The 13,296-nt window shown below is 52.2% G+C and overlaps 6 protein-coding genes across 6 annotated transcripts; 4 read left to right on the forward strand and 2 right to left on the reverse strand.

The window, feature by feature from the left end:
• Positions 1-1,480: 1,480 nt before the first annotated feature.
• On the forward strand, positions 1,481-3,066 carry N7458_010428 (allantoinase alX; the record flags this gene model as incomplete). The annotated part of the gene is made up of 2 exons (XM_056913810.1): positions 1,481-1,978; positions 2,038-3,066. 2 exons carry the CDS (start codon positions 1,481-1,483, stop codon positions 3,064-3,066), a joined length of 1,527 nt encoding a protein of 508 aa, XP_056762659.1.
• Positions 3,067-3,487: 421 nt separating this feature from the next.
• N7458_010429 (uncharacterized protein) lies at positions 3,488-4,310 on the reverse strand (the record flags this gene model as incomplete). The annotated part of the gene is made up of 3 exons (XM_056913811.1): positions 3,488-3,728; positions 3,778-3,974; positions 4,044-4,310. 3 exons carry the CDS (start codon positions 4,308-4,310, stop codon positions 3,488-3,490), a joined length of 705 nt encoding a protein of 234 aa, XP_056762660.1.
• A 154-nt stretch (positions 4,311-4,464) lies between these two features.
• N7458_010430 (tubulin-binding prefolding complex subunit PAC10) lies at positions 4,465-5,368 on the forward strand (the record flags this gene model as incomplete). Its single annotated transcript, XM_056913812.1, has 5 exons — positions 4,465-4,487; positions 4,644-4,884; positions 4,978-5,035; positions 5,068-5,210; positions 5,276-5,368. 5 exons carry the CDS (start codon positions 4,465-4,467, stop codon positions 5,366-5,368), a joined length of 558 nt encoding a protein of 185 aa, XP_056762661.1.
• A 535-nt stretch (positions 5,369-5,903) lies between these two features.
• On the forward strand, positions 5,904-6,635 carry N7458_010431 (GNAT family N-acetyltransferase; the record flags this gene model as incomplete). The annotated part of the gene is made up of 1 exon (XM_056913813.1): positions 5,904-6,635. One exon carries the CDS (start codon positions 5,904-5,906, stop codon positions 6,633-6,635), a length of 732 nt encoding a protein of 243 aa, XP_056762662.1.
• A 637-nt stretch (positions 6,636-7,272) lies between these two features.
• N7458_010432 (DJ-1/PfpI family protein) lies at positions 7,273-8,072 on the forward strand (the record flags this gene model as incomplete). Its single annotated transcript, XM_056913814.1, has 2 exons — positions 7,273-7,705; positions 7,753-8,072. 2 exons carry the CDS (start codon positions 7,273-7,275, stop codon positions 8,070-8,072), a joined length of 753 nt encoding a protein of 250 aa, XP_056762663.1.
• A 462-nt stretch (positions 8,073-8,534) lies between these two features.
• On the reverse strand, positions 8,535-12,777 carry atg26 (uncharacterized protein; the record flags this gene model as incomplete). The annotated part of the gene is made up of 5 exons (XM_056913815.1): positions 8,535-8,801; positions 8,860-9,555; positions 9,597-11,438; positions 11,489-12,435; positions 12,456-12,777. 5 exons carry the CDS (start codon positions 12,775-12,777, stop codon positions 8,535-8,537), a joined length of 4,074 nt encoding a protein of 1,357 aa, XP_056762664.1.
• Positions 12,778-13,296: the final 519 nt, after the last annotated feature.

Raw genomic sequence — 13,296 nt, forward strand, 5'->3', positions numbered from 1 at the left:
AACTTCCCATTATTCAACTTCGACTTTCCATCATCATCATCATCATCATCATCGTGCAAACCATGTACGAACCGAGGAGATCACCCACTTAGTGGCGGCATGTTTTACTCGATGGTTACTCGATGGAAGCCCTCCAACTCCCCCTCATCTGTCGGAGGCCGCCGACCGCAGCGACAGCCGTGAACGCGACCGCAAGAGAGAGAGGGGGGCAGAAGAGCGTCCACATGCCAATTATCTCCCACCCAAAGACCACCCGAACCCACCGTTGAATCGGGTTGTGAGCCAGCGCAGTCGGAGACCAGCCGGTCTGCTGCGATTCGCCAGAGGTTTTCATCGAGTAAGGGAAAACGGCCACGGGCAGTTTTGATCGAGTAACAGGCTGCTGATAAAAGGAAGGAATTTCGGATCAGACGGCCCAGTGATAAGCCGTGGGCTTTTTGTCTCGTTAGGATCCATCGGAGGTGCCCGATGGTCCTCCCCTCGTGTTGGGCCTGGAATCTCGTTGGATCTTTAAATCTTCGAAAGGGTCATCCCCGTCGGCCAACCATCGGCCGTGCTCTTTTCGCCTCCCATGCTGATCATTCATGGCCATCTGAACCATGGATCCATGCCGTGCTTTGTACGGAGGACTCCTGTACGGAGACCTCAAGTTCGATGGCCAGTGGTCAGTAAGGACACCATCGCAGTACTGGCAGATCCAACGCCTGTAGGAGCCGCCCGCCGCAGACCGCAAATGGTCGGGAGCCCGCGCTCAGGCATCTCCTCCCGATCCGGCAAAGGTGAGGGTATTCGGTGATCATGAGGTCTGCCCCAGGCCCCGGTCTGTGCTGACTTGACTGGCTCTCGTGGGAGTCCAGTTTAGCCACTCGTTTTGCCAATCATCGAGTAATTGCGACGACATCGGGGGGCGCGTTGGCAATGGAATGCCTCTCCTCAGCCCCTCGACCGGGTGGGATTTCCTTCAGTGGGTATACACTTTGATGCTTCTCTCCGTTGACTCTCTGCCCGTGGGCCGCAATTCCCCGGTCCCATATTGTACGTGGGTACTGTCCAGTACATCCTGCCACTGCAAGTCGAAAAAAAAAATTTCTTTTCCCCTTCAGGGCTGTGCTTTGTTATTTATATCCCCTCCCCCGGACTTCCTTATCGCCCGTCCTCTTCCACATTTTTCTCTCTGCAGATAAGCCTGGTTCTTTTGCTATATATAATATTCTATCCCCTGGGATTAACCCCTCGTCTTATCTTCCCCCAATCCCGTCTCGACTTTCTTTCTTTTTATACACGCTTCTCACTCGCCGCCACCCGACTTTTGCTTCTTTCTATATAACCCTAATCCTGCATCGGACCCGCTACCCTCGACTCTAATCTTATCCATCGTATCCTCCCTTGTCGCCACTACCGACCACTCGTCGAGCCTCTCCGGGATATTGTGACCAAAAGGCGTGCAAGAAAGAGCAAGCCCCCGCCAACACTAGCGAACATGGCCACCGCTAACATCCCCTCCATTGCCGTGGTGGCTTCCTCCCGCGCCGTTATCTCCGGCCGTTTGACCTCTGCGACAGTGGTCATCTCTCGTACGACGGGCAGGATTACCGCCGTCTTTGACTCGATTATCCCAGCTTCGGAATTCCCCGACGGTACGCCCTACACCGACTACTCGCCCCATGTGCTGCTGCCCGGACTGGTCGATGCGCACGTTCACCTGAACGAGCCTGGCCGTACCGAATGGGAGGGTTTCTACACGGGCACCCAGGCCGCGGCCTTTGGCGGTGTCACCACCGTCATTGATATGCCTCTGAACGCTATTCCCCCGACTACTACTGTGGCCAACTTTAAGGAGAAGCTCGCCGCTGCCCAAGGCAAGTGCTGGGTTGATGTTGGCTTCTATGGTGGCATCATCCCCGGTAATGCGGGCGATCTCAAGGGTCTGGTTCAGGAGGGTGTTCGCGGATTCAAGGGTTTCCTGATTGACAGCGGTGTAAGTGATGAGATCATTTATTGTTCAGACTGATCCATATACTAATAATCCCTTAATAGGTTGATGAGTTCCCTGCTGTGAGCCAGGAGGATATCCAAAAGGCTATGGGTGAACTGGCAGATGAGCCTACCACCCTCATGTTCCACGCTGAGATGGTTCCCCCCATTACTGCCTCGGTGGGTGACGAGGTTCAGGCTTCCGAGCCCCCAGCGGCTCCGGCAGGCCCTCTTGAGGCCTACTCGACCTTCCTGGCTTCTCGTCCCTCGGCCTTTGAGACCTGTGCCATTGAGCGGATTCTCTCAATGGCCCATCTCGCTCCTAACCTCCAATTGCACATCGTCCACTTGTCTGCCATGGAAGGCATCCCGCTCTTGCGGGAAGCCCGCGCCAAGGGTATCAAGATCACCGCCGAGACTTGCTTCCACTACCTGTCCCTGGCTGCCGAGGAGATCCGTGATGGCGACACCCGCCACAAGTGCTGCCCACCTATCCGTTCCAAGCTGAACCAGGACGGTCTCTGGGAGGAGCTGGCGAAGCACAACAACGACGGGGTCATTCAGACCGTCGTCTCGGATCACTCTCCCTGCACGCCCAACTTGAAGCTGCTTCCCACGCATGTGCCCGGACACTGCTCTACCAACGGCGAAACCGTCGAAGACACCGGCAACTTCTTCTCCGCGTGGGGCGGTATCTCCTCCGTTGGCATGGGTCTACCCATCCTCTGGACTGAGCTCAGCCGTCGCAAGGGCCTGACCCCATCCCCCGGCGACGAGAACACCAAGAACGCGTTGCAAGACGTGGTCCGCCTCTGCTGCGCCAACACCGCTGCCCAGGTCGGCCTGCAGACCCGCAAGGGTGATTTGCGCGTGGGCTTCGACGCCGACATTTGCGTCTTCGACGACTCTGCCGAGTGGGTAGTCGAGCCTAGCACCATGCTCTTCCGCAACAAGTGCTCTCCCTACCAGGGCCGCACCCTGCGCGGCATGGTCCGCGAGACGTGGCTGCGTGGTGAGCGTGTCTTCAGCCGCGAGGCGGGCTTTGACAACAAGGAACCCTCCGGCAAGCTGCTCCTTGAGAAGCGGGTTTGAGCCCCCCTCTCTCATTCTCTCCATCCTCCGTCCTCTTTTTCTTCTCTTCGCATCTCCTTTGTCACCAATGTGCGGGACAAGTTGACCTTTCTGGCAGCGCGCCATATCTCCTGCATCTCGTTTCTCGACGAGCACTAATGACTGAACAGCATTCATACCCGTTAGAGTAATGACAGCGCGTTTGTAGCTTTAGGTATAGAATACAACAGTATCATGTTTTAACGCAATCGCTATGGGTATATCATCTAGTGTACACAAGTTCATGGTAGTATATATTATCCCTCTTTATCCTTCTCCTGTCCATTCTCCTTCTCCCACTTCTCTCGTACTCTCCTCCTTACTCCCCCGTTAACTCCCTTCCCCCAAATCTCCTCCTTCCGGCTCAAATCCACATCAACATCCACCACACTCTCATCTCCCGCTACCTTCTCCCCCTCCCCCCAACCCTCCCAACAAACACCTTCCGCTCCTTAACCCTCTTCTCCTTCGCCCGCGCCCTCGACACCTTCTCCAGATACGCCCCATACAAGAAAGCCTCCGCAACCGCCACCGCCAACGCGGCAAAAAAAGAAACAAGCACGCGCACCGCATCCGATGCACCGCCCGTAACCTCCCCCGTATCGCCATCTTGCCCGCCCGGCCCCGTCCACGAGGTAAACGTTCTGGCCAGAATCGTAGGCATAGTGAACTTTGTCAGCGCCCAGTACACACTGAACCCTGTTATCACAACGGAGAGGAAGATGTTGAAGACTAAGCTGGGGGTGAGGGTGTCTTCTGTTGCGTCGGGGGAGGGGGCGTGGGGATCGGCGTGGTCGGGGGGGGGGGTAGGTTGGATTTAGGAGGCGCTGGTAGGCTGCTCGTTCGGCTTCGGCGAGGAGGCGGGCTTTTGAGGCGAGGTATTCCGGGCTCTGCGGTGGATTTGTTAGACTGTGCTCGTAAGGATGGGTACATAGATGGGTCCTTGTACTGGGACGTACGGGTTCTGGTTTCTTTGGGGGCGGGGGGATGTAGACTTTTGTTCCGTGGAGGAGAGTGTTTAGTATTGTAGAGTGATTGTGTTCGTCGGTGGTGGTGGCTTGATATTGGATGTTATTTTGGAGGTGCTTCGCAAGACGGAGCAGCTGCTCGTGTGTAATCGGGTCATGGGATTGTAGCGCGGAGGGGAGATCGAGCTCCGATCGCTGTGAGATAGGTACAGCCCCAAGGGCTGCTATTATGCGATCCGTCGCAACGAGGAGAACCATCCTCGATGGAGTTGAGAGTTGGGTTGGGTGTAGCGGAGGAGACTTGTCGAGGACAGCTTCCAAGCTCCGGCGGAGAGAACAAGCGGCCGCCCAGAAACTCCGTTCGGGCAAGCTCCTCTCCCCACTTTTGCTTCATTCACAACAGCGCCCAGCCATGGCGGACTCCAAATCCAAAGCGTGAGTGCTCAATGCAACCTGATTCAACCCATATACCCATCATAATTCTGCATCTCCCCCAAATTCCCCTATTATCCCGGCTACAATTCACCGCGATATAGCGCGCTCCCCTCCCTCGTCCGTCCAAATTAACTAATAACCCCTCCATCATTCCAGCGCGGTAACAACACAAACCAACCCACGCGGAATCCCCGTGGCGCCCTTCATCGACAATGTGAGCGACTATGTTTCCTCACGCGACGAGGTCGAATCCACCCTGCGCTCCTTCCAGGAGATGATCTCCAAGTACCAGTTCATGGAGGTCAACACCCAGCGTCGCGGGCAGGGACTGCGTGAGAAGATCCCCGATATCAAGAAGACGTTGGAGATGGTGCGGTTTTTGAAGTTGCGCAAGGAGGTACGTTGCGATATACTCGGTGCTGAGATGGAGCTGCATGTATGGGGTTGCAATACCATGGACTAATCTTGCTCTCTTTATTTCTTGTTACAGGCCAACCCAGATACCGACCTCGAAACCAACTTCGAACTCAATGATACCCTCTACGCCCGTGCTTCAGTTTCCCCACCGACATGGAAGAAGTGTACCTCTGGCTTGGCGCGAACGTCATGCTCGCATACCCGCTGGACGAGGCTGAGAACATGCTGGCGGAGAAATTGACGGCGGCGGAGTCTAGTCTTGCCCACTGCGAGGAGGATCTGGAGTTCTTGCGCGAGCAGATTACGGTATGTACTGGAACTTACAGTTAGATCTCAAAGTTGGGATCGTTGTGCTGATTTTTGTTTGGTAGACTTTGGAGGTTGCGACGGCTCGCGTGTATAACTGGGATGTGGTGCAACGGCGGAAAGAGAAGGCTGAGGGAAAAGGGGACGATACCAAATAGAGAGATAGCCTTGGTTGATGGGATAAAGTGTTGATTTACTGGATACCTAAAATGAAACGACTTTTGACATGATAAGCAAGTACTGTACTGCAAGACGAAGGTGTATGGACTTGGCCCAAACATGAATGGTATCGAAACAGGGATCCAAATCTCCCGAACATGTGCTCGCTATGAAATCACCAATTTTTCAATTGCTAATTAATGTAGTGATAGCTGTGGAATTCAACAAACTTGTCAGAAGATGGCTTGTTAGTGAGATATAATTAGCTCCATGGATTCAAAGCCGTTGCATCGAGTTAATAGGTGGAAAGCAGCCATCCTTCGCAAGGGAAGGTCCATGGAATAAGCAAATTGTCTTTGGAGGTAACCCAGAAGCATCTGATCATCTGCCAATAAGTAGTCCACGCGCGAGAGCCGCGCTGATTGACTAACTCTTTTGGTGCAAGAGCGAGGGCCTCGTCAACTATAAACCCCGAGCGCGGGGGTGGTTGTAGTTGTAGCTCTTTCATCCCCCATCGACAATTATACCACAAGCATGGCTTTCAAATTGAAGAATGTGACCATCGAAGAGCTCCCTGATATGATCGCTGCGGAACGATATGCATTCGAGACTCCACTTCAACCTATCTTCCGTTTATACTGCCCAATCCTCGACAACGATCGCCAAAAAACCATTGCTGACACCGCTGCCAAAGCGCAAGAAGGAACACAGAACCCAGATCCCAATGTGGAAACCATATGGATCAAAGCCATTAGCTCACAAGACTCCGAGACCAGCGAGAAGCTCGTCGGCGGCGCCCAGTGGATCTTCATCTCGGAAGACTCGAGCTCTCTCGAAGCCGACGTCGAGTCACTAGCCACGCGTCATCCAGAAGGAGGCGCAAGACTTTTCGCAGCCCAGTCATTTCATATTCTCCGTGAATGTGAAGAAAGAAATCGGATCGCAACAAGCGGAAGGGGCCCATATGCTACACTGGGTAGCTTTTTCACGCTGCCCGAGTATCGCAAGCTGGGGATAGGGCATTTACTTATGCAATGGGGAATGGAGAAAACTGATGAAAAGGGCCTGGATGTATGGATTGAAGCCGCTCCGCCGGCAGTCCCTTTCTATGAGCGTCACGGGTTTATCCAAAAGGAGGTTACTCACCTTCAGCCAGAGCGACCAGGCGGCCTCTCGGAGAAGATGGCTGCGGAATGGGACGCCACGGCCAGCTCGCTTTTGCCTATAACTGCCGTCACTATGTACCGGTTGGCAGGGCGTCATTGAGTGATTCCTATCGCATTAACTATTAGGGCTGCCACTATGGACGTAATCTTCCAAGGTTGCTACAGTGTGGTTCGATAAGTTTGAAATCTCTTGGACATGTCCGAAATCATCCACCTCATTAGTCATAATCTGAACAACAAGTTGAGGAATTGTGCCTAACTGATCCAAAAAGACATTTGGAAAGTCTTTAATGAAAAGAAGGTTGAAGAATATCTAGCTGGAGGTTTTCCTAGACCTCTAGATTCAGACTTTAGAACTGCCACTGTACAAGAATGCTATTCTTTGAGAAGGCTTTGTGTATATCCCGAATCTTAGGTACTCATAACATAGCAAGACCATAGCTTCGATCTGCATAGGCAACCTATGTAGATTGTTTTACCCCCTGAGAATGATTTTGGATTGCTTTGACTATTTCATGGACTTATTTTCCATCATTGAACCCCGCAGTGTACGTTGGCGGCGTGAAACCCCGAAACTCCGTATAACTCCGCAATGTCAACTTTGCCGAGCGGAGTAGATACATTATAAACTTCGCAGATCTACTCCTAACAATGTCCATTCCACTCAGACAACTTGGACACAAACAATCCGTTCAACTCTCTAAATTCCCAATTTCTCTGTTTGTCCAATACCAGCAATGCCATTGGAACATCGTATCCTCGCCCTGGTCTACCATGACTTCGAAGCCTTGGACCTATTCGGGCCACTAGGGGCTATAGTTTCCCGCAGTGATTACTATACCTTGGAGCTAGTCAATGTGCACAATCTAGAAGCTCCGCAGGGCCTTGAGTGCTCTATCAAAAACAGCGTCAGAGTGGTTCCCAATCTATCGATCGCGGATGCCCTCAAAGATCCCGAACCCTTCGACACCTTGTTCATCCCTGGAGGTCTGAGCATGATCCACCTACTAGATGATCCCATGCTGCTTAAAAAGATCGGTCAGCTGGTGGATCGTGCCCGCAATGTTTTCACCGTGTGTACGGGGTCGTTGATTCTCGCTGCGACGGGCCGATTGAATGGACGCGAGGCAACTTGCAACAAGCGGGTATTTGATGAAATGACACCAAAGTGTACGTTCCACAAATAGTGCAACATGATATTATACTGAAAATTCCAGATCCCGACGTCAAGTGGAAAAGACAAGGACGGTGGGTGGAAGATGGCAAGTTCTTGACATCGTCCGGCATTACTGCTGGGCTTGATGCTGGCTTCGCTTTCCTCGCCAAGACATATCTTGCTCCTGAAAATCGCTCTGACGAGGTCATACTACCGAGTAAGAATGGGGATGAAGTTGTTTTGCCTAAATTTGACAAGAAAAAGGCTCAGGAACATGCTCGGTTCGTTGCGTGGACCCTGGAGTATAAATGGAACGAGGATTCCTCTGACGACCCTTTCGCTGGGAAACCTGTTTCGAAAACTGCCTTGCATTATGTGTGATCTCGGTCGTCTTTGCGTCTGAATTGGGTCTCAATTCATGAATTGCCTAAGGAGCAGTCATTCTTTATCTTCGCTCATTGGAGAGCTTGATCGCAGTCAACCTCGAGAGCAGGTGGAGGATCAGTTGATGTGTAAGCCTGACGTTCTAGGAAGGAAAAGAGTTCTCGATATCAAGGCACAATGCATTGCCTATTAAATAGATCCACGGAAATTGAAACAGTCTAGTTGATTATGGAATATTATAAAAGTAAGAGAGGAAACATGGTGTATTCAATCGAAAAACAGCCCTAAGCAAAGAAACAAATCTGTGCGATCTCAAGCTCGCAAACGCCAGACAATTAGAGACGCATGCATTCGTAAATCATGTAGACTCGCGTCCATGACAATCATGAGACATCAAAAGTCACTGAAACCAAAGCAGAGAAAATGCATTGAAAAACAAAATGGAAACTTAGGGGAATATCATTGGAACATAGACGAAGCCACTTTCTCGCGGTCGGATGCAGACAAATCACGCATTCGCTTCGTAAGCTCTATCTCATTCTCGTCGCCGACGAACGTCCACTCTTCAATGTCGTCGACATCGTCGTCGTCGTGATCTGGCGAGGCCTGTGCGGAGGGGGTAGGTGAGAAGGGCGTAGACGAGGCAATGGAGCGCTGACGTGCGAGTGTCTTCGCGTACTCCATATCTCTATAAAGAGATTGGATCGCTGTAGCGACGCCGTCCTCCTACATTTCGCGAGTTAGTTTCTTTACCTTCAGACAATCCCATTGGACAAGTACTCACATTACGAATTTGTAGGCCCAAGTTTCGAGCCTTCACGATCATTCGCTCGCTATGCGTAGCCTCCCACAACGCCCGAGAGAAGACACTGACATTTAGTTTCTTCATGCAGATCCCCACACCTAGATCCTCCACGCGTGACCCGAAGAAAAATTGATCGCCAAAGAAGGGTTTGATGATTGTAGGAACGCCAGCTCGTAGACTCGCTCCGGTTGTACCTGCTCCTCCATGATGAGCAGCAGCATCAATCTGTGAGAATAGCCAGTCGTGAGGTGCCGATTGAATTTGGTGGATTTCCGGTGGAAGGGGAGTTTCAATCTTCTGGCTAGAAGGATCACCAAGTCGATCCGACCATCCTTTGGAAAGGATACATCGAACATCGGCCTTTTTGACTGACTCAATAACCGTCCGTGTTAAAGCAGCCGGGTCTGAGACAACAATCGACCCAAAGCCAATGTAGACGATCTTCTTGCCATCAGCACGAGCTCGTTCGATAAAAGCAGAAAGCTCAGCAGGTGGAGTCCAGTTGGAACCCTCATTCAAGAACCAGTAGCCTGTGATGCGAATCCAATCTGGATAATCGAGAGGCGGTGGCACCACAGAAGGCGAGTAATTGTACAAAAATGGGACTTTGTTCTGTTGCATCTTGTCCAAAGTAGTGGCTTTGAGACCCAACTCGTTATTACGCCAGCGATTCACCTGCCCAGCGATAGCTTTCAAAAGATATTGTCAAACATCACGTACGTGATGTAGTTGTAAGCTCCTCCCATGCGCGTTTCTGGCACCGCAAAGGCATGTGGGTATGCCCGAGTCCTTGACCATGGCATGGTGAAGCCGCGGAAATAGGGAATTCGAAGGGCCTCTGCAATATGAATGCCTGCCATTGCACTTGGCGACTCGATAAGAACATCACTTCCTTGACAGCTGGCCCATGATGAGGACAGCAGGTCATCAATCCACCCTCTAAACTTTGACGTAGCTTCCCGGAGGAAAGAGTATGTGAACATCCCATTCTCCACACAGATACGCATCAACTCGGCGGGATCTCCATCCACGAGAGCGAAATCAATGCCATGACTGCGAATCCACGGCTCAAATTCAGCGTGGGTTGCGATCTTTGGCTTGTGGCCTTCGGCGAGGAGTCCCTTGCACAGCGCAATGTAGGGCTGCACATCACCCCGGGAGCCAATTGTTAGACAAGTGATCTTCAGAGACTCAGTTGGCTTGAAATTGATGATCGAAGCGCGAGGATCGTCAAAGAATGGAGAGATTTCCGACGAGCTCTCATTGAGCGCTGGGTGGGTGTCATGCTCTTCGGGAGTGTCAAGTCTCGCCTCTTGAAGCATGCGATGCTCCGCTTTAGCAGCTTCAACTCGGTCTCGCTCTTCCTCTGCAAGCATGCCAGATTCCACCAGGTACTTGACGGACTCCAAGTTTTGATGCAATGTGACAGCACAGTCGTCTCGTGCATCGGCCGAATTGAACTCGAAGAAAAGCTCCTCGTGACCGCGAACTATGACAACAAGTCCTTGGTAGCCGAACCGGAATCCTTTCTCCTTCTCCACATTCTCGACGTCTTTGAGCGGTAAAATCATCTTTGTGCGAGTGCCGGGAAGCAAACTACGAAAACAAATCTTCCTCTCGCTGAGATATATTTTTCCGTATAAAGGGAGAACGCGAGTCAGGTATGCGTAGTATGTTGCTTGGAGATGCTCCGTGGGAGGTAGACCGAAATGCGCTCGGAACCGGTCTCCATGTTTGAGCCCGTCTTCCTTGTCCTCCGGATCGACTGTTGGGTCATCGTGAAGCACTTCTTCAGTCTCGCCGTAATGCTTTTGACCTCCTGCCCACATGCCAGAGACCTTCTCAATATAGCCCATTGATTCCGTTGCCAGTAAGCTACTCATCTGCTTGGATCTGCTTTTGAGGTACTCGGCAAATCCAGCAGCACGCTGGAGAGGGTACGCTCCAGCTTTCACGAGATCGTTCAAGGGCATACCAGGGGGATGCCGAGAAGCATGTGGGATCCTTTGATCAGCGGATCCGCGGGCGATGCGGAGATCCTCTGCGTTTCTGTTGGGACTGGATAGACCCGAGCTATCTCGTCGCACCATATGGCCCAGTCGCGCAGATGCGGATCGAGCAGTATCATCCGATCGTCGCCGACCAGCATCAACCACATCAGATGAACGCCTTGGGAGAGATCGCATGGTGGGTGACTGGAAGACGTCACTGCGGTTGAGTATTTGACTCGCCGATTCATTGGTCTCGGTGATTGACTGAACGGTACGCGATGATTCCGTCCCTCGGTCTATTGACGGAGCAAACGAATCTGCGGAATCTTGTGGATCATTCTCGATGCTTGTGCTTCGACCGTGTGGGGACTGATCATCTGTCTGAACAGACAGGCGTCTGCTGTCGGCAGCCATTATAGTGGAATCTCTTGTGCTGATTCCATGTTGAGCTTTGTCATCGCCCTTGTGAGGGGACTCATCCGATAAGTTCTTCGCGGGGGAGGAATTGACCATGCTCTTTAGATAGTTAAAAGCATCTCGTCCGGAATTGAAGAACGTGAAGAAATACTAAACCACGGTCAGAATAGGTTGGAGACATGTGAAGGGCCAGGAATTACCTCGTCGATGGCATAGGTCTCGTTGTTATCTAGGACACGAATTTTGAACGTTTCAGCAAACTCGGCCATGGGACTCTCCTCCAAATCAATCACACTCTCAATGGGGAATGCGATCTTGACACTGTCTCCTTCATTGTGGGAACGGAATATGACCTGCTGGAGAGATTTCACCCACTCCTTTGCGCTTGTGGCGCTGTCAGCCCTGAAATAATAAGTTCGCTGATCGGTTGTGACTTGAAAATCCTTCACATCAGAGTCTTGGGATTTAGTCTCCGCGAGAGACGCGGAGATCCCGTACCGCAGATCTACATGGCCACTTGGAAAGTAAAGGTTTGAAGGATCGGCGTAGTATGACAAGACGTCGCCCTTCAAAACAAACCAGTAGCGGTTGTACTTGGGATTTTTCCGACCACGCTTCGAGAGGGATCCAGACTTGATGGCTGCGGTCGACTTCTTCGGGAGGTAGGCATAGAAGCAGATATGCCCTTCCGTGACATACATGTATCCCTGAAGGAGCATACTCTGCAGCAGAGCGCAGGCATATTCTACCAAGACCTTTTCAGGCCTTTCGAAACCAAACATCTCCATCAGCCGCGTGGACAGGGCAGAAGAAGATGGTTCTGGGCGATCATGACCTGGAGAATCAGGCCTAGACGGCGGATCTTCGGGCGTCGCGGCGGTGTCAAATCGGTTCTGAGCTTGTACCATGCGAGTGAGGATGGGAGCTGCCCGGGGAGTAGCACTACGGGTTCGCCTCGCTGGTAGTTTGAGAGTCGCTGCACTGGCCGCTAGCGGCTCATCTGGTTTGTCCTGGGATCCTACTCCAGGTATCCTTCGCAATAGTTTGTTCTCTGATTTCGTCCTTTGATGACGGCGTCCTCGCTCCTCTGCCTCGTCTTGTAGGGTTATATCCGCATTCCTGCTGGTGCGACGTCGGTCCGATGAACCTTCTCTGCTGGATCCCGACTGCAGGCCGGTCTTTGTATGAGTTTCTCCGGTCTCTCCTCGCTATCGCTCGAGTCATCGAAGCGACCCCGGAAATCAGATCTGGAGCCAACTGCAGCAAGAACGGAGAATAGAGACTGTTGCATATAGTGCATATGGCCATCTCTGGAACGCATGTTCTGCGGCGGAGCAGAATAATCGACCTGGGCATCATCGCCATCTTTAAATCGCTCCGGCAATCGATCGGCAAGGAAACGCTGGCCAGAATAAGGTCTCATGCTTGCACTCAACCTCTGATCCGCCCGTTCCGGTTGCCGTTTAGCATCGTCTAACAAAGGCCGCATCCTAAAAATACCACAGCTTGTTATTCCCGGTGAAAGTTGAAGGTCAAGGCCGAGCAAGGCCCAAGACCGAGTCGGAGAAGTGTAGTAGCGACCGGAGGAGGCAGGCCGGGGGGGCGTGGGTGACAGCTCGGGGCCGATAGGGCGGCGATCAGGGATGGGTATTGGCGTCGGGGCCCGCGTCAGGCGGACTTCGATCACGGCAAGCCAACCAGCAGAGATGCAACTGACAAGGTCATATCAGATGAAGCATATGCGGTCAGGCGCTGGCACCTGAATCATCCAACGAGCGGGTCACGCAACTTGGACAGCTCCAACAGGGTGCGATAAGGAAGCTTTGCGGGATCGATAAGCAAATCAAACGCCCCGCAAGGAACCATTCAAAGACCAGGGACTGACAGGTCGGTGACAATAAGTACTGTGTGTGAGTCAGTCGCTTGGAATGATGTAGGAAGTTGAAGGAGTCTTCCAGTGAGGCGCATCAGCAGCCTCGCAAGGTTTCGATGACTTGCGATGGTTGGT

The sequence above is a fragment of the Penicillium daleae genome (assembly GCF_028827525.1).
Source record: "Penicillium daleae strain IBT 16125 chromosome Unknown utg000008l_segment0_segment0, whole genome shotgun sequence".
NCBI classification, from domain to species: domain Eukaryota; kingdom Fungi; phylum Ascomycota; class Eurotiomycetes; order Eurotiales; family Aspergillaceae; genus Penicillium; species Penicillium daleae.